Below are 19,222 nucleotides of genomic sequence, written 5' to 3'. Positions count from 1 at the left end.
GGATGCACACACATTATCTCATCCAGTTGCCAAACCTTTCTTTAAAAAATAAAAATAAAATTGGTTGATTATTCACCTTAGGACATCAACTCACCTTGCAGTGTCTAAGAATTGGCAGTCCTTAGATGTGGACTTATTTGAAATCTGGCTGGCACAAATCTGGGGCCTAATTCTGATGGAAGAATTGACCAACAAGATCCTGACAGCTTTAATAAAATTTAATAAAATTGCTTTAACAAAGAAACATGGATATAGACTATGGAAGACTTACTGTAATTTCTGGAATGATACATTCATGTGTTTGTGTGTGTGTGTGTGTGTGTGTGTGTGTGTGTGTAATTTAAATGTGACCTCTTGTTTTGCCTTTAATATGTCTTATATAATTATGCTTTTTTGGACAATGTCACAGGAGTTGTAGGGACGGGTGGAGGGAGCGAGGAAAGGAACATCTTTCTGTCTCTATCATTACGAAAAACCAATAAAGAAAAGTTTTTAAAAAATAAAAAATAAAATAAATAAACAAACCCACAAACCACAGGGTGCGGTTGGCACTTGACATGTGTCCTCTCACTTCAGATGAAGGTATTAGAGGCAGAGGGGTCACACCCTGCCTTCATAATGAAAAGCAGAGCACTTGGAGCCTGTCACTTTCAGCCCAGCACACGAGGAGAAGGAAGCAGGTATGTACCTTGCTCAAAAAAGATGCTTCATGCTCTGCTTTCCTGCCCTCTGCTAGATAGTTTGGCGAGTTTTGTTGCTTGAAGGGAAGCCTGCCCTTTCCTGTTTCTCCACCAATCTCTCATCTAAACTGCAGCTCACCATCAAGACCTGTCCATTTTTTAAACTTACGCACATTGCGAGAATCAGGTAAAGTGCTATCTAAATAATAAATATTCCTACTATTATTATTTAAAGCCCTGGCAGGGTTACACATAGACTCAAGATGTGGATTTTTGATGCACTATATTTTGAACTGCTCTGGCATCACTGAAATGAAGAGGGGTTTTTTAAATAATAAAAAATCCTTAAAGAGAAGCAAAAGTGTTATAGGTTTGGTAAGTCAGACACAGTTTCTGAGGTTAAAGGTAGACTTTGGAATTTTGGAGCCTTGAGCGAGGACAAAATTTGGCCCAACCCCCCCCCCCAATATTTCTTATTTTCAAAAGAATTCTATTTGGTCTAGTTGCTTTTTAATGAATTGTCACAGTGCTATTTTTCTAGAAAAAGAGGTGCTGCAATGCACCATGAGTGCCTTCCTCATTCTCTTATAATGGCAATGGCACCCACCTGAGAGGTGCTGGAACTGAGTTCCAGCTGGAAAAAAGCCATGGATCTTATCAATATTATTATTATTTTGCACCCCCTTAGCTTAGTGCCCTGAGCTGGAGAACCACTCATAATTGCCTAAATCCATCGCTGCTGAGGTCTCTGTGTTTGCAAATTCTGGAATGCCTTTAATGCTGCGTTTCTAATTAATTTCCTGTTCTTTTGATGATCAGGAAAACCTGAAGAAAATTATGACCAAAACTGAAATAGGTTTCATTTATTTCTTTGTGTGGTTTTTTTCCTAGAGAGAGCAGATTTAACCATGGGGAGGGACCCATTTGGAATAATGCTACGTCGATCAAGAGTATTTGCTTGCATTGTTATGGCTGGTGAGTACAGTTATGTTTGGATGCTGTCAGCTCCAAAGATGTCACTGAAATTCACCTGAGCCAACGTGAGAAGATTGACTGGCTAATGACGGGCAAAATAGAAATTGTAAAAACAAATACCGGTAGCTAAACACGGCAAATCGCTGAGGTGAATTTTAGGTAATATTGACAGGCCACTGAAGGGTGAACTATAAATTGTGAACAAACAACCAAATACAACAAAGCGCTGAGGTAAATTTTAGAGAATCCTGCTTGGGCAATATGAGAGGCAAAAAGCAGCTTCGTAATCCTCTGAAGAGAGGTTTCTCAGGTCTCTAAACTGCCACAAAACGTCATCATGGAGCAGGAGCAAAAATAGTTTGCGTTTGGGTTTGGGGAAAACTTCCAAAATATTTTGAAGGAAGTAAACCGTTTTGACAAGGTATGGGAGAGATTTTTGGGGAACGGGGGAGGATGGGGCCTTTGAATTCTTCGGAGGGGGGGAGTCCTTTTTTAAAACCTTTTAAGACATTTCCCTAATGCTCCTAGCTGTGTGGGCTGGGGGAAAAACTCACTGCAGTGAGGAGTGAAGAGATCAGCCTTCCTTTCCTGTGCACACCTAAGTTTATTTTAGGACAAACAAGATAACCAGCTGCATGCTACATTCAAGAGAACATCTAATTTGGGCCTCAGTATAGCCCTTTTCTTTATGGATTCACATCTGGGTGTTGCCATCATATAATTAGAAGAAAATTAGAGCACGCAAAAGCAAATGATAGGAGGGCATGTTATTTATATTATATGTTATTAATTGTAAACCCTCCAGCTTTTTTATGGACAGAAAGAGGGAGACACCTCTAATGCCCCATTATTCATTCTAAGGATGACTGGCTGAGAACCACCTTCCACATTTGTATGGTACATTGTTGAAAGCTCTTCTCCCACCAATTCTGTGCTGTATTAATTTACTCTGCAGTAAATTCCAGTCTCCCACCAAATGTAAAGCCAGGGGGTGCTTGGTCTGCTAGTAAAGGTACAGTGGTACCTCATTTTTCGAACGTAATACATTCCAGAAGGCCGTTCGACTTCTGAAACGTTTGAAAACCAAAGCAGTTACTGCCATAAGCATTTACTTCCGGAAACCTCAATACGGAAGCCACGTGGCATGTTCGACTTCCGAAAAGCATTCGGAAACCGAAGCAGTTACTTGTGGGTTTTCGGCGATCGAAAACCGAAATGTTCCACTTCTGAGATGTTCAAAAACAGAGGTACCACTGTACTCTGGAAAAGCACAAAAGTCATTGGTTATCTGTACTTCAAAATACGTATTAGGGAGATGATGGAAAATTTGATGTCACTGAGGCGCAAATGAGCAAGTCTGACAAGCAGCTTTGAACAAGCTGCTGCTTGCTGGGCTCTGGCATCTGCCTGCCAAGAAAGCAGCAAGTTCTCTGTTGAGACACCAAGATTAGTTACAGACAAATGGGGAAAGAGCGGTCAATAAAAGAATAGCAGAATAAATAAACTCCAACAGTGAGGTTGCCTTCTCCACCACACCCGGGACAGCAGTTTGTTAGTTTAGCAGGCCCAGGAGTTGCCCCACTCTGCCTACCGGAAGGGCCAGCTTTTCCAACTGTGGTGGGGAGGGGAAGGTGCACAACATGTGCCTTCTCCAAGGCTTGTCTTCTAGCATCACACACCTAAGTGATGTATTGTCAGAGCCCCAGTTTATGCCAAGCAGAGCAAATAACAGCTTTGGGGACTTTATTTGTTTTTGCTGCTGAAGCAAAAGAAGCATTTGACAAAGGACCTTTGCTGGGCCAGATTTCCAAAGGTGAGCTGCATTTGATTCGAAGAGGTGTGTGGGTTTTTCCCCCTGAAGCCTTATGTGTCTTTCAGGTTGGGTGATGGCAGCTGCTGCCAGTTCTGCGCTGAAGCTTCCAGTAAGTATTTTCTTGGCTTATGCATACTTGTTGGGCTTTCCTCTTGCTATGGAGGGGCTGTAGCTCTGTGGTAGGACACCTGTTTTGCTTGCAAAAGGTCCCAGGTTCAATCCTGATCCAGGTATGGCTGGGAGAGACTCCTGCCTGAAACCCTGGAGAGCCTCTGCCAGTCAGTGTAGACTTCCTCCAAAGAATCCTGGGAGCTGTTGTTTGTTAAGGGCACTGAAAGTTGGAATAGGAAATCCCTATTTCCCCCTCCCAGAGCTACATTTCCCAGAGTTTCCTGAGAAGGGTTGATTGTTAAACCACTCTGGCAATTGTAGCTCTGTGTAGGAAACAGGAGTGTCTCTTATCAACTCTCAGCACCCTTAACAAACTACAGTTCCCAGAATTCTTTGTGGGAAGCCATGACTCTTTCAAATGATATCATAGAATTGTAGAGTTGGAAGGGACCACAAGGGTTGTCTAGTCCAACCCAACCTCCTGCAATGCAAGAATCTTTTTGCCCAACATGGGGCTTGAACCCACAACTCTGAGATTCAGAGTCTCACGCTTGTGTGAATGTAGCTTCAGAATAAGGCGGCTTCCTGTGTTCTTATGGAGTTCATTGCAGCTCCATGTAAAATAAGCACCAAAAAAGCCAGGCTGTTATTACTGTTCCGGCTCTGTGGCAACAGATGGCCAAGGTAGACCAGTCAGAATTACCAATTGGAAAAGGAAAGAAAAAGGGCCACTCATTTCATACCACCCTCCCCATCCAGCCAAGCACAAAGGCATCATTACAGCTAATCAAATTCCAGACAGACAAAACATTCAAGAACGACTAGTGAGGGTTGGGGCTTGGGAGGAGTTCCAGGGACCAGCTGAAGAGGCCTGGGTGGCCACATTGGAACCCGAGGCCCGATGTCCCCCAGCCCTGCAATAGTGCAAAAGAAAGACTGGTATGGATAAGGTAGGTGGGCTTCAAAGAGTCCAGGTGTTTGCCCAAAGAAGCTTAGAATATAGGTGAGACAGCCAGAACCCACAGAGAGAAGGCAGCAAGGCTGGAGGTCAAGGCAGATCAAAGGTTGAGGACCACGGACAGCTCCAAAGGAGCAACTCACGCCAACAGAAGCAAAGGTCTTTAAATTATTGGTGTTAATTCTTCTTATTGGTAATTTTGTTTTATCTTTTCTGTAAATCCTGTTGAGATTTATTTTTTTTACAATATCATGGTGTATAAATTTTATGAAACAAACAAACCCTCTAGTCTGACACACACACCTCTTTCATCCTGCAGCGTGCACACCCTGGTGTCGCCAGACTGGTGATTTGTGGTGGGAAGCACCTGCTTCTTCAGGGTCAGGGAAGATTCTGTGACAGTCCAGGTTCTGAATCTATGGGCCCCCAATAATCTGGGAGGTTCCAGCTCCTCATCTGGTGCCCTGCAGCCTCCGGTTCATTATCCATAGAATCACAGAAATGTAGAGCTAGTAGAAACCCCCAAGGCTCACCCAGCCCAATGCAGGAATTACAGCTGAAGAATGCCTGGCAGATAGCCATCCAACCTGTGTTTAAAAGCCTCTGATGAAGGAGAGTCCACTTCTCTGATGAAGAAGAGTCCAACTCTCACCATTAGAAAGTTCTCCATTCTTGTCTTTGGACTCCATTGGTTTGGCTCCTACCCTCTGGAGCAGCAGAAAACAAGCTTGCTCCCAAGCTTCCATTAATCTGGAACACTGATGGATTCAGGGAGTCATGACTTCTTTGGGCACATGTGATTCCCCTCTGCCTCAGTCTGGGCCCAGGGTCATTCATTCTTCTTCTGCCACCAGGTTGCTGGCTTGCCAGGCAGCCAGTGTGACACATTCTCTCCAGCAATCCTGAACTCCCTGGGACAGAAGGCTCTTGGACTCTCAGTGCAGCAGATTGAGAACTGCATCCCCGGCAACATGCTAGCCTCTTCTCTGCCTTCCTTGAGCAAAGTTCAGGGCTGGGACCCCGAACAGGCTGGCGCCATCCTGGAGAAACTGTTCAGTTTTGGATACCAGGTGAGAAGAGCATTGTCCCCTTGTATATGAAATACATACAGCTGAGCAGGAACCTTGAGGAGACATGGGAGTGAAGAAAAACGTCTCACCTGGTACGGGGAACTTCTGCCAGAAGTTGAAGGTTTTTTGGCAACAGGAGCTGCCAATCGGCAAATCTTGGGGGAAGAGGTGTAGCTCAGTGGTAGAGTATCTGCTTTGCATGCAGAAGTTCCCAGGTTCAGCACCCCAATGGAACGACTGGGAGAGTCCCCAGTTTGCAACTCTGAAGAGTCCCTGCCAGTCAATGTGAACAATGCTGAGCTAGATGGACCAATGGTCTGACCCAGCAGAAGGCAGTTTCCTATGTGCACATTGGCCCCTGTGTCTAGCAGGTCAGAATGATACTGATAAGAAATCGGTCCAAGGAGAAATGGGTCAAAAGCTCATATAGAAAGAAGAAAAATGTCCCGACTAAAGAAGAATGGCAACAGAAGTTATTAGAATACTCAGAAATGGTGAAACTTACTGGAAGAATAGTTGGGACGCAGGTGGCACTGTGGGTTAAACCACAGAGCCTAGGACTTGCTGATCAGAAGGTCAGCGGTTTGAATCCCCGTGGTGGGATGAGCTCCTGTTGCTCGGTCCTTGCTTCTGCCAACCTAGCAGTTCGAAAGCACGTCAAAGTGCAAGTAGATAAATAGGTACCGCTCCGGCGGGAAGGTAAACGGCATTTCCGTGCGCTGCTCTGGTTCGCCAGAAGCGGCTTAGTCATGCTGGCCACATGACCCGGAAGCTGTACGCCTGCTCCTTCGGCCGATAAAGCGAGATGAGTGCCGCAACCCCAGAGTTGGCCACGACTGGACCTAATGGTCAGGGGTCCCTTTACCTTTACCTTTTACTGGAAGAATAAGAAATCAAGATGATTTTAAATGTAGCATGGAAACCATTTATTGAATATTTACAAAACTCTTGTAAACAAATTAAGACTTTAGCAGGATTAAAGTAAAAACATGCAGTGACAAAAAACATATATTGCCTATCTGGGATAAACAATAAATAGGGTTAATGTGGACATGCAGTAAAAAACAGTATACTGTAAATGTAAGAAACCACAAAAATGAGGTGGGGAATCAAATTATGATGTGGAATAATCCAAATTTATTTTTTGTGTTTGTTGTAAAATGAAAAGTATATTTTTAAAAAATAAAAAAAGTTCATGAGGAAGTCCCTTAAGAACATGACTCAGGGTGGGCTTGCAGTGTCTCCTAGCTCCAAACCACCAATTCGGTCTTCTTGGTGAAGTTGACTATTGGATGACCAACCTGGTTCCTACAGCTAAGAGTTTCCTATTTACAGATTCAGGATGGGCAGAGCCTTGCAGCACTTGGGAGTTTGGTGGTTGGGTTGAGCCACACCAGCCTGGAATCCATACCTGCCCAGGTGGTCTTGGACGCTGTTAAAGTCCCAAGCTTTGCCAAGCAGCTGGAGACTGTGCCACCCACTCTAAAAACAGCATTTGTGGAAAAGGTGAGACCTTTCTTTTTCCTGTTAACTTATTGTAGCATTTCGATGCTATTATTTATTAAATGGTTTTTAAAAATTCTTCTGTTCAGCTAAAACAAACCCCCAGAGCAGCTTGCGATCTGAAAGACACAGCACAAAAAGAAAAAGGGGGTGGGAGGGAGAAGGGGAAAAATAAACTCAAGCACTAGTTCTTAGTTACAGGATCCTTGACCTGTCAGAATGGAAAGGTTTCAAGGAGAGAGGGAGCTCAAAATTTCCAGCCTTTCAGGAGAACTAACAGAGAGGCTTAATAATAACAGCTTTCATGTTTTTAAAAGCACTTCACGTACATTATAATTATTGTAATCCTTTACAACAACAGCCACCTCAAGGCACATGCCACCTCAGGAAAAATCTTACCACTGCCTGCACTGCTAAGCAACACCTTCCCCCATGCACTTCTTAGCTAGTTGACTTTAACACCAGCAGGATTAACCTTAAATTATCAATTGAATGATCCCTGCTGTTGCATTTCCAACCAAGACAACCCTGCTAAGTGGGAAAATAGTGACTCGGTGAGCTTTGTGGACCGGTAGGTATTTTAACCTGGATCTTCCTAAGGCCACTTAGAGATAGGGGAGAATTTTGGTTCAGTTTTCATTTTAAAGTGATATGAGGTTTTGTGAAGGCCCTGATCTGACTTATTGCAGTTTATTGACACTGTGCTTTGACTCAGGGAAGGTGGAGAGCACCCCCAAACCACATTCATCCACCTGCACACCTCTAATATTTATATTCCAATGGATTGTGTTCGCACTTTTGCCTACCACCCAGGAATATGCAGATGAAGGGTCATCAATAAGTATTTTAAATAAACAAACAAAGCAGCCATGATGGGCTAGATGGGGCTGTCATCCAGTTCAGCAAAAGTCTGCCCCCATGAAGTATAACTTTGTTTTCTAGCTGGTTGCTTCTACAGCGGGATTTAACGACCTGGTGAAATACACCCCGGATAGTCTGGTTCCCTATTTACCAAAATCACTGCTGGTCCCTGGTGACACATTCAACATTCAAGATCTCAATGACAAGCCGTGGACCCCAGAACAGGTGAGACAGGGAGATGAATCACCCTTATTTCTAACTCCTCCTAGACATCAAGGAGGAATCATGTGTCTTTGTTATTAATTTATGTTCTTCTTGGTTTATTCCCATAGGCTGCCATGTTGTTTCCTGATATAATCAAGAGGGTCCCTGAAATCCACAGGTATTGCTGACCCCTAATTTTCTTTTTTGGTCTTTTTTCCTCTTTGAGGAAAAAATGCCACATTTATTCATAGAATCATAGAATCATAGAATCATAGAATCATAGAGTTGGAAGAGACCACAAGGGCCATCGGGTCCAACCCCCTGCCAAGCAGGAAACACCATCAGAGCACTCCTGACATATGGTTGTCAAGCCTCTGCTTAAAGACCTCCAAAGAAGGAGACTCCACCACACTCCTTGGCAGCAAATTCCACTGTCAAACAGCTCTTACTGTCAGGATGTTCTTCCTAATGTTTAGGTGGAATCTTCTTTCTTGTAGTTTGGAACCATTGCTCCGTGTCCGCTTCTCTGGAGCAGCAGAAAACAACCTTTCTCCCTCCTCTATGTGACATCCTTTTATATATTTGAACATGGCTATCATATCACCCCTTAACCTCCTCTTCTCCAGGCTAAACATGCCCAGCTCCCTTAGCCGTTCCTCATAAGGCATCGTTTCCAGGCCATAGCACTCTTTCAAATGGGTGGCTTTATTGGAGCGGAATGGTCTGAAGAGGAAGGGAAAGGCCCACCCATTAACCTAGAGGGCACCGTCACTTAGTTGTAACTCTTGCAACCCAGCTCATTCTTTTTGGGATGCTGATGAGGACACTTCAGTGGCCAGTTTATTTTCTTACAAAGCAACTTGTCTGACCAGGCCAGCAACCTCCTCTCTTCAATTTTAACCCTCACTGGGCATGGGATCCCAAGAATTGGAAGGGACTCCAATCATCCAGACCATCATCCAGACCATGGATAGGCAAACTAAGGCCTACAGGCCGGATCAGGTCCAATTGCCTTCTGGAGCCGGCCCGTGGATGGTCCGGGAATCGCCTCATGGATCGCCGGCGCACTCGTTCTTTCCCTCTCCCTCTCCCTCACACGGCAGCGCTGGTGCCTCCTCTCTCCCTCTTCCTGGCTTCTCCCCACCCTGCCTAGAAGAGGAAGGGGGCTGGGCTTTGTTGGTGCCAGCAGCAGCAGCACTCGAGCGGCCGCCATTTTAAGCAGCCTGTGCTGATCCTGGGGCCAACCGAGAGGCGAGGTCCGAGGTCAAAGGTGCAGTATGGAGGCAGTCCGTAAAAGCTGAAGCTGGGTGCAGGGCAGGGAGTCGGGTGAGGTCAGGAGCTCTGGCAGGAAAGCAGGACAGGGTTCAGGCAGGTACTGACAACCAGCAATGTTGCTCCCGCAACTTGGGACTGGGGCTCGCTGGCTTTTATCTGCCCTGAGGCATAGGGCGGCCCTGACCCTCAGGTGCCTCACCTCTGCTGGCCTGGAGGCGAGCACTCCTCCTGCAGGAACATAGTTCCTTCCGCCTCTCTGGCCTGAGCCTCTGTAGCTCAGGAGAGGCTGGAGGGTTACTGGACCCAGAGGCAACCTCAGCTTCCTCTACCAGGGCTGGGAGTGGAGCACTTACAGGTAATGGGTCCTGCACCTAAGGATCCAGCACTGGTGAGGACCCTTCAGGCTCATGCCCCAGCCCCGGCTCAGCTGGCTCTGGAGGCGGGAAATCCTGTGCAGGCTGGGATTCCTCAGGTTCAGCATCCAAATCCGAATCCCAGGCCATCACACAGCCCTTTCGCGCACCACTCATCGTCCCGCCGCCGCCAGCCCCTGCCTCTCACAAGACACAGGTAAGCAGCCACTGGGGCTTGTGGTGCTCTTCCATAATTCCCGCCCCCCCCCCAAAAAAAAATATAGTCCAGTCCCACACAAGGTCTGAGGGACAGTGGACCGGCCCCCTGCTGAAAATGTTTGCTGACCCCTGAGATTCCAGACTAACTCCTCAAATCCACAACACAAGAATTAGTTGGCTCTGCCAGCCACCAGTGCCCCTGATCGAATTATGAGCCCTCCATATTAAGTGTTTCAAATGTAGAGAAGGAGAAATGTTAGGAGATACATCACCTCTGTTCTGCATTCACATTTGACTGAGCCCCTCACCTTTTAAAAACCACTGGTGATGTTCTTCCCAACTATCCATTCATTGCTTATGGTCCTCCCTTGGATTTTCAGCCTATCCCCTTCCATACTGCAAGGCGTTACTTGTGCAGTTGCTGCTGATATGGCTGATGAGAGATTCCAACAGCTACTCAGCGTTCTGGGGCAGAAGAACGTTCAGCTGAGCGAAGAACAGGTCGGCTTTTTTGCATGTATCTTGAGGGCTTTTTTTGAGATCAATATTTGAAAGTATTTTCAAAGACCTGAATTGGATCTCCCGCCTCAGCTTTTATCCTTGGTGTGTGTTCTTGGGGATAAGATAGTAACAGAATTGGGGCCAGTCATTCAGTTAGGTAGGGTAAGGAGACCACCTCAGGTAGCAGGTGATGGGGAACTTGGTGTTGTTTGTGGGGTTTTGTTGTAGAGATTATTGCTGTTGTTGCTGTGGGTTTTTTGTATCTTTATTTTAGATCTTGTGATTTATGTGGAAATTGTCCAGTTTGGTTGTGTATTTTTAATGTTTTATTTATTTTGTTATGTTCTAGTTAAGTAGTGTGCTTTTTTCATGTTGTAAACCACCTTGAGCATGGTTTGAACTGTGGAAAGATGCCATACAAATAAAATTATGTATGTATGTCCCCACAGTCTGCCCTAATCTTCTCAGCCAGCCCAATGCCCTCAGGTATTGAGGAAAATCAAAAGGAAATCTTTTGGGGCTTAAATTTAGCAAAACCAGCTGCAAAACCACCACAGATGGGTGTGTTGTTGTTGTTTATTTTATTTTATTTTAAAGGGGAAATCCCCTCACCATTTTCTGAAATAAATGACCTGCTTGTACTTCTTTCTACTTGCTGACAGAATGTTCTGGTTTGTTTTTCAGCTGAGCTGCTTAGCCAAGAGGGTACTGCTCAGTGGACCACCAGAGGATTTAAACAACTACCCTAAAGACTTGTTTCTCTTTTTAAGGTAAACGTAGTGTAGTGTTATAAGATGTGGTGGGGTTGGATGATGCCCATGAGTTCCTTCCAAGCTTGTGATTGTGTATTTACAAGGTTGGAATCCACCAGAGGGAATTACTGAACTGGCCGTACTAGTCTCTTTGTTAAGACATTGGCCCTAGCCGGGCTTGTAAGCACCCTGCTTTTACATGACTAAAGAGTGGTCATGTTGCTATGGAGATGACTGGCTGGTAGTGCTCTTTCAGGAGGAAGCGGGTTCTTCCCCACGTCCTCGTCTGTCTTGTAGATAATAGAACAAGAAGCCAGGGGATGCTCTTTTGTTTAGTCTGGCTGATACTGAGAGCCGGAATGACACAGAGAGGCTTGTCTTCTGCTGTGCTGAATCCAAAGCTATGGTTTGGGGAAACCCTCCCCCCCAGCAACCTAATGGAGAAGCAAGATCTGTTGGAGTACTAATGCTGTGAGCCCCTCCATCCTATCCTCAGGTTGTATATATGTTCAAATAAAACCACCATTTTAATAAAAGACACCACAGTCTCCAGTTATCTTCATTCTGAGGAAACCAGAATGTAAGCACTAGAACCTCTGAAATATTTTTGCCACTTGGAGATTGGGGTGTGCACAATGGTATATTAAACACAGAGTGGGGAGAGTCAATCCATATGCACAAACATTCATTAATCCTTTCTTGTTTCTAGGCCTTCAGACCTTGCAGCAGGTGAAAACTGCAAGGAGTATGTCACTCGCGTTGGAAAAGCCAATATTGATGTCCTGGAGAAAGATTCCCCACAACGGAAACAGCTTCTGTCAGAGGCGTTAGCTTGCCTGGTAAGTAAAGTATAATTCTGGCACCTTAGGTAGCTATAAGAGCAAAAGCATTTATTCAAGCTTGCATCTGTGCCGAATAAGTGGCAATCTGGACCAAGAAACTTTCAATTTAACTCAAGAACACCCTGGAAAAAAATACTCTTCACAGCACAGACTTCAGTTTTATCTCTTATGCCCATGACCTCAGTTTGAAATACAATCAGTTTGCCAATAATCACCTGATATCACATGATAGAAGCTGGGTTTTATCTCTCTTCTCCAGACTGAAAAAATACAATTAGTAGATGAATAAACTACTGTTCTAGCTTATTTACATATTTGTAAAGAGACACTTTTGATCAATGAGGGCCAATTTTAATAGGTGAAGCAGATTTTAGACTACTAAAGTCCTGGTGTGTTTTCATGGGAAATTGAAAGGCAGCAAGTATTGGTCTACTCAAGTTATCTCCCAGTTTCTGAAATATCTCATAATAGTACCTATACAGGAATACAGATAGAAACTAATTTGATGAAATATATTTGATTATTTGGTTATTAATCAACTAAATTATTTTAAGATGTTGATAATTTCTCTTTTTAAAAAATTTACACAATTTTTTTACAAATGATTTTCCGTAGGACATCCATGACCTACAGGTAACCAAGGAAGATGCGGCAATTCTGGGCCACTTAGTCTGTGATCTTGGTGCAGACTACATCACAGCATCCGGCAACAATTTTCTGACGCAGTTAAATCAGTGCCAGTCTTTCACACCCGAACAAATCAAAGCAATCCAAGCTCTCCTCAGCAGTGGAAGAACCTCCTTTGGGTAGGATCACACTGCAGGTTTTGTTTTTTTGTTTCTGCTCTTTTGGAGTTTTCTTAATTCTCCTGAAAAGAAAACTGGTTGTCAGAAATCTGTTTGGATTGCCACTGAACCTAATTCGTTTGCATTTGCTAGTGCAAACAGCATTTCAAAGCTAGAATTGTGGGGGTTTGACTGGAAATGCTCATCATGAAATGTTATATTTGCAGCAAAAGCTAGGTTCCCTAAGAGGAAGTCACGCCTAACATAGATACAGAGTCAGTTTATAGAATAATACCTAAAAAGCCGAGTTAGGCTATTACCATGTCACCTACTGGCAGAAGCTTTCCAGGTTTTCAGACAGGAGTCATTCCTCACCCTTCCTGAAGATGCCAGGGTTTGAACCCGGGACCTTCTGCATAAAACGCAGATGCTCCACCACTAAGCTACAGCCCATAAATTTCATAGCTTCAAAAGCCATGCTCTGTAGCTGAAAGGTGGGTTTTGCCTAAGAAACTGAAATCTCACACAAACAAAAAGCAACCACCAATTTACACAGTTCAGGTTTCTTTTCACCATGGAATTACACTTTTTACACATGCAGAAATGGATTTGAGGGAGTAACTATGATCTTGCAATGTCACACAGGTTCCGCATCTGAAACCAAGGCTTTAAATGACAAATACTTGATGTTAGATCCTTTTGGTTTACTGCTTGCAAAATGCAAGTGTGCAACATTTGAATTTTTATTTTTTTCCTTTTCATCTTTAGCGGCATTGCAGTATTCCATCGGGTTATACGGCACCAGCAGGAGCAAGTGAGGGAGAGCAGCAGTGCTGCGAGGTTGGAGGAGCCTGTCTTGGTGGTGTCCTTCAGGTGTCCCGATAATACCAACCTAAAGCTTCCCTGATCTCACTGCTGCCTCACCCGCAAATGCAGCACCAGTGGCAGGAGGGCAGTGCCCCTGCTGCCTTGTCCTCCTTGTGTTCTGCAGCTGCTCAATGCCTAAAGAAGGAGAAATTATATTCTAAATGTCACAGACATTGCTTCTGATTGGCACATCCTTTAAACTCTCTCTCCGTGAAACTCATGCCCCTACTTCAGAGTTCCATTGTGTTGATATGTAGCTTGCTGATAAGTTTCCATTCCCTTTCTTTCCACTCAGGCTTCCTTCAACATGGTCAACTTCTACCCTGGAAAAACTGAGTGGTTTGCTCCCTGTATTTGATCACAGCATCCTACAAAGTATCCCTGCAGTAAGTCTCTTCCCCCCGCCCTCACATAATCAAGGGGAAGCAGAAGGGTATTTAAGTCTCTGTTGAAGTGCTGTGCTCTGGGTCGTGTTTCTTTGCCAGGAAAATAGGATGGGGAAATTGTAAGTGGGAATTATTGTGGACCTCACTTATCTTTGTCACAAATGTCATAAATTGAACCTAAGCAGCCTAGCCTCTTCAAGTCTTTATCTCCACAACTTCTTGTTCTACCCTATTTTCAAATTCAACTTCTATACACTCTCTCTTCCAACCTTTAGTCAAATGCAAGGAGAGTGGACACCTTGTTAAATTTCTGTTTCCCCTTAATTGTCAAGCTCCTAGTCAAAAATGTTGTGCAAAACCTCCTGGGCAAAACACCCCCTTGTAAACTTTTGACCTTCCTGTGCAAAACTTCCAACTGCAAACCTTTATCCTTCCTATGCAGGAGACTGCTAAAGCAAAAACCAGCTGATATATAACAACCAACCAGAACACAAAATGTTCATTAATTTCCACCTGCGTTCCATTTTCCATCACTAGTGCTGCCACTGAAGTTCTGTAAATGAGAGCAGGCAAGGGAAAGGTCACATCTCATGATTCTTCATCAGTAACCATCTTTCATACGATGGGTCTTGTGTTTGCTGTGACTTTATACTGAACTGTTTGTAACTGCTTTGTGCAATGATGACTTTGTTAGCCATCTTGAAAGGTAAGGTGGGATAAACCTAACATCATCACCATTTGCATATTATTTGCTGCGATATTCTGTTCTGAAAAATAACCATCTTGGTCATGCTACCAAACCCCAAATCCAGGAGAAGGAAAGGAATCTATGCATTCAGTTTAACTAACTGAGAATCGCATAGATTTTCTAGATTTTACATCCTTCACCACATAGGTGTTTCTTTTTCCTTTTGCAGGGTGTATTAAAACCATGGCTGAAAGACTTCTTACACCATACCCATATGCCAACAGAACAGCTGGCATCTGTTGTGAAAAACCTCCACCCCTCCAGGCTGAAACGTAATTCAGGTACTGTATACAGCAACACTGCTTTTAAGCCTGGAGCTATTCTCTGGTAGCATTGGAGCCAATTAACACAAACAGCAGATCCCATGATAAAGCTGTTACATAGGAAACACAGACAGTTGCATTATACTGAGACAGGCTATTGGTCCATCTAGTTCAGTATTGTTTACACTAACTACCAGTGGCTCTCCAGGGTTTCAGGGAGGAACTTTTTGCACCCATACCTTAAGACACCAGAAATGGACCCTGGATATATGTGAAACAGATGCTGTTTATATTGCCAGACTTTAGATTGCCGCTTCAGTTTACAGTGAGGGGATTAGAGGGGGCATTCCTGAAGTCTTCTCCATATGAACAGAAACTTCTGCTAGGCGGTGGACTTCCGGTTAGCGCCAGCGCTTAATGGCGGATTTCTCCCGGAGCTCCGGGAGAGATCTGCTTCGTGGGTTCGGGTCCTGCAGCCACGGCGGAGCGAGGACCCTCAAAAAATCACAGGCGCGTAGCCTGTGAACTGGAGACTCAGCGGGCACCTTTGCGCCCCCCCGACGTTGTGAAATAGCCTTTTTAAAGGCTACGGATCAGCGGAGGGTGTATGGAGCGGTGCTGAGAGTTGCTTTCACCCAGCCTGCGAAGCGAAGCCGCGTTGCCATTAGCGGAGAGCGCTGACTTCTTCCGGTGAATTTGGATCAAAAAGAGCAACTTTCCGTGAGTAGGATTGAGCTTTAAAACATAATTGGACGTTAAAATTAAAGAAATTGGGCACCGAGACGGATAAGCATCAAAAAGGAAGTCTGCTTTCCGTTCTGTAGCAAGACCAAAGCGAAAGGCATTTAAGCTGTAACTTTCTGACAGGAGAGATTTGCGAACTAAGAAATCCACCACCAAGCAAAGAACTCCCTCCCCCGAAGGCAGGAGGGGGGGGAGAAGACTTTAAAGTGATTTCCTGCTTGTTTTAAAAGAAATTGAACTGTTTACTGCTGCTTCTTTACCTGGGGGTCGGACTGCCGGAGAAAAGGAACCGGCCAAGGACTGTCGCTACAAGAAGGTTAAAAAGTAACTGTAATACTGACTTTGGTTACTCTCAACTTGAAACATTTTATTTTGTTGCACAGTAAGTTACTTGCAGGATACTATTGATTTGGATCTTTTACAAAGAAAAAAGAATAACTGAAAGGGACTAGGAGGGCTTTTGTTTTTTGGAAGGTGTGGGAATAAATTGAAGCTAAAGAACTGAACTTATGCCCTCTAGAGGACTTGTGAATAGTTTCAGCAACAAGTGGAGTTTAAAACCTGAGAATTTTTTTTTGACAGCTTAAGAGTGTGGGAATGACCTTGAGTGAAAGACTTTGTTATGGCAGATGGTAAACAGAAAGAGGACTCACAAGAAACAACTTTGAGATCCGGTAGACTATACAAAGTCGATCTTTCTATGCAAAGAAGGGCCTCTGTATCAGGGGCTTCCGGAACTGCAGCTGTCACAAAGGCAAAAGTGAAAATAATGTCTTCAGAAGAAGCATTTGCAAAGGCATTGGGGAAAATAAATGACTCTTTGGAGGAACTAAAGAAGCAAGGCGCTGAAACAAATAAGAAAATTGAAGAAATCTCTGGGAAAATTGATTTAAATACTAAAAGTATAACTGACCTCGGGAACAAAGTGAACTCTAATGCAGAAGCAATTGGGAAACTACTGGAAGATTCATCCACAACACGAAAGATAGCTGAGGAAGCTAAGGAAATTGCAACTGCTGCTGAGGAAAAATTTCCACCGGTGTACAGGAAATTAGATGAGTATGAGCTGGCACTCTCTATGCAGGATATGCAACGCAAGGAGAAAAATTTAAGGATCAGACTTGTGCCGGAAAAGGAAGGAGACAACTTGGTGGATTATTTGACAAAAGAATTTTCTGACTTTTGGAAGCAGGAGCTGAATAAGGAAGAATTTAAGATAGAGAGTGCATTTAGACTGGGAATAAGGCAGAGGAAGAACAGACCCAGAGATTGCTTGATAACTTTAAGATCAAAGGAGGAGAGAGACAAAATACTGAACCTGCACTATCAAACAACCCTTCGAATTGAAGATTTCCACATTGAGATTTTTAAAGACATTCCCAAAAGTATTTTGGATGCAAGAGGCCATTACAAGGACTTGGTGACACTGCTGAAAAGGAACTACATACCATTCAGGTGGGAGTTTCCCCAAGGCTTGTCTTTTAAATACAAGGGGAAGAAAAGAAGAATAAAGACAGTGAGTGATAAAGACAAGTTCTTGGGAGAACACGAAGAAGACCTACAGAAAGAGACGTTTCCAGGACAAGGACACCCTTCAAGCAAGGGACCACTAGATACGGACACGGAACCACCGACAAAAGACGAACAACAACTGGGAGCTGTAGGAGGAAGTAAATAACCCCATCATGGCCTTGCAACTTCTAACCTGGAATTGTAACGGTTTGAATAATCCCAGAAAAAGAAAAAATATATTTCATGCTTTAAAGAAAGACCAATTGGACTTGATTTGTTTACAAGAGACTCATGTGACAAGAGCACATAGAAAATTATTAATAAATAAGAGATTGGGACAAGAATTTATATCTTCAGACAGAGTAAAAAAGAGAGGAGTGGTGATCTATGCAAAGGAAAATTTGCAACCGAAACAAATCTTTAAAGATGACCAAGGAAGATATTTGGCAATTGAAATTCAATTTCAAGGAGAAAAACTTTTGATAGTGGGAATATATGCACCAAATGAAGGGAAAGCAGAATTCTTTAAGAAGTTGCATGAGATTTTGATGGACTATATGGATTATAATTTAATCATGATGGGTGACATGAATGGAGTAGTTTCAACAAATATGGACAAAGCACAAAGACAGGTAATCACAAAAGACGGAAGACTACCAAAAACTTTTTTTGAAATGACTGACAATATGGACTTGATTGACATTTGGAGAACAAAACACCCATTAGAAAGAGAGGGAACCTTCTTTTCTGAAGCCAAAATGACATGGACACGGATTGACCAAATTTGGGTGACTAGCAGTATGGCGTCGAACATAAAGAAAGTGGAAATCTGCCCAAAAACCTTCTCCGACCATAACGCAGTAAAGATGGTGATGAAGCAAACAACAACTGGCTCCTTCAGATGGAGAATGAATGACACCTTATTTAGAGACGAGGAGATTTGCAAGAAGGCCCAAAAAACTTTGAAAGATTATTTTGAAATCAACTTAAGGACTAAAGTAGAAAAAAGAATAGTATGGGACGCAAGTAAAGCCGTGATGAGAGGGTTTTTGATACAACAAAATTCATTAAAGAAAAGAAAGCAAAATGAGAGGAAAGAGAAAATCTTGGAAAAGATAAAAGAAGGGGAAAGGAAACTAAGATTGAAGCCAAAATCGCAAGAGATTTTAAGAGAAATTAAATTGTATCAAACACAATATATGGAACTGATGAATCAAGAAATAGAATGGAAAATTAAACAAATGAGACAAAAGACTTTTGAATCTGCAGATAAATGTGGCAAGTTATTGGCTTGGCAAATAAAGAAGAGACAAAAACTCAACACGGTAACAAACTTAGAAGTGGAAGGAAAGAACATATGTAACCCAGTGGAAATTAGGAACTGTTTTCAGAGCTACTTTAGACAACTGTATACACAAGGGCCGCAGAAAGAAATGGACATACAACAATTCCTCGAGAAAAATGGGCTGAAAAAGATTTCGCAGGAAAGTAAGACAATTTTGAACCAGGAGATATCAGCACAGGAAATAGAAGATGCCATTCAAAGCATGACGTTGGGCAAATCACCTGGACCTGATGGATTGACTTCCAAATACTACAAAGTTTTGAAGGAAGGGTTGATACAACCTTTGAAGGAAGTCTGCAACGAGATCATGGAGGGGAGGAAGGCACCCGATACGTGGAGGGAGGCCTACATTACACTTATACCAAAGACAGAGACTGAAAAGACCCAACTTAAGAACTACCGACCCATCTCGCTACTAAATGTGGATTACAAAATCTTTGCTGATATTTTAGCAA

At 43.5% G+C, this 19,222-nt stretch overlaps 1 protein-coding gene across 1 annotated transcript in view; it reads left to right on the top strand.

Annotated features, from left to right (window-relative positions):
• Positions 1-600: 600 nt before the first annotated feature.
• The window catches only part of MSLN (mesothelin), a 33,799-nt gene continuing 15,177 nt past the window's right edge, over positions 601-19,222 (top strand). The window contains exons 1-13 of the mRNA XM_053365852.1: positions 601-680; positions 1,572-1,655; positions 3,534-3,577; positions 5,392-5,607; positions 6,943-7,113; positions 8,053-8,196; positions 8,304-8,353; positions 10,403-10,523; positions 11,208-11,293; positions 11,985-12,114; positions 12,733-12,923; positions 14,065-14,155; positions 15,073-15,184. Of these exons, the coding sequence (XP_053221827.1) occupies positions 1,589-1,655; positions 3,534-3,577; positions 5,392-5,607; positions 6,943-7,113; positions 8,053-8,196; positions 8,304-8,353; positions 10,403-10,523; positions 11,208-11,293; positions 11,985-12,114; positions 12,733-12,923; positions 14,065-14,155; positions 15,073-15,184 (1,423 nt within the window). The 5' untranslated portion in view covers positions 601-680; positions 1,572-1,588. The remainder of the gene's footprint in view (positions 681-1,571; positions 1,656-3,533; positions 3,578-5,391; positions 5,608-6,942; positions 7,114-8,052; positions 8,197-8,303; positions 8,354-10,402; positions 10,524-11,207; positions 11,294-11,984; positions 12,115-12,732; positions 12,924-14,064; positions 14,156-15,072; positions 15,185-19,222) is intronic.

This window comes from Podarcis raffonei, chromosome 14, assembly GCF_027172205.1.
Source record: "Podarcis raffonei isolate rPodRaf1 chromosome 14, rPodRaf1.pri, whole genome shotgun sequence".
Taxonomy (NCBI): Eukaryota; Metazoa; Chordata; class Lepidosauria; order Squamata; family Lacertidae; genus Podarcis; species Podarcis raffonei.
The sequence above is the reverse complement of the archived record's forward strand: the minus strand, read 5'-3'. Positions and strand labels throughout refer to the sequence as shown.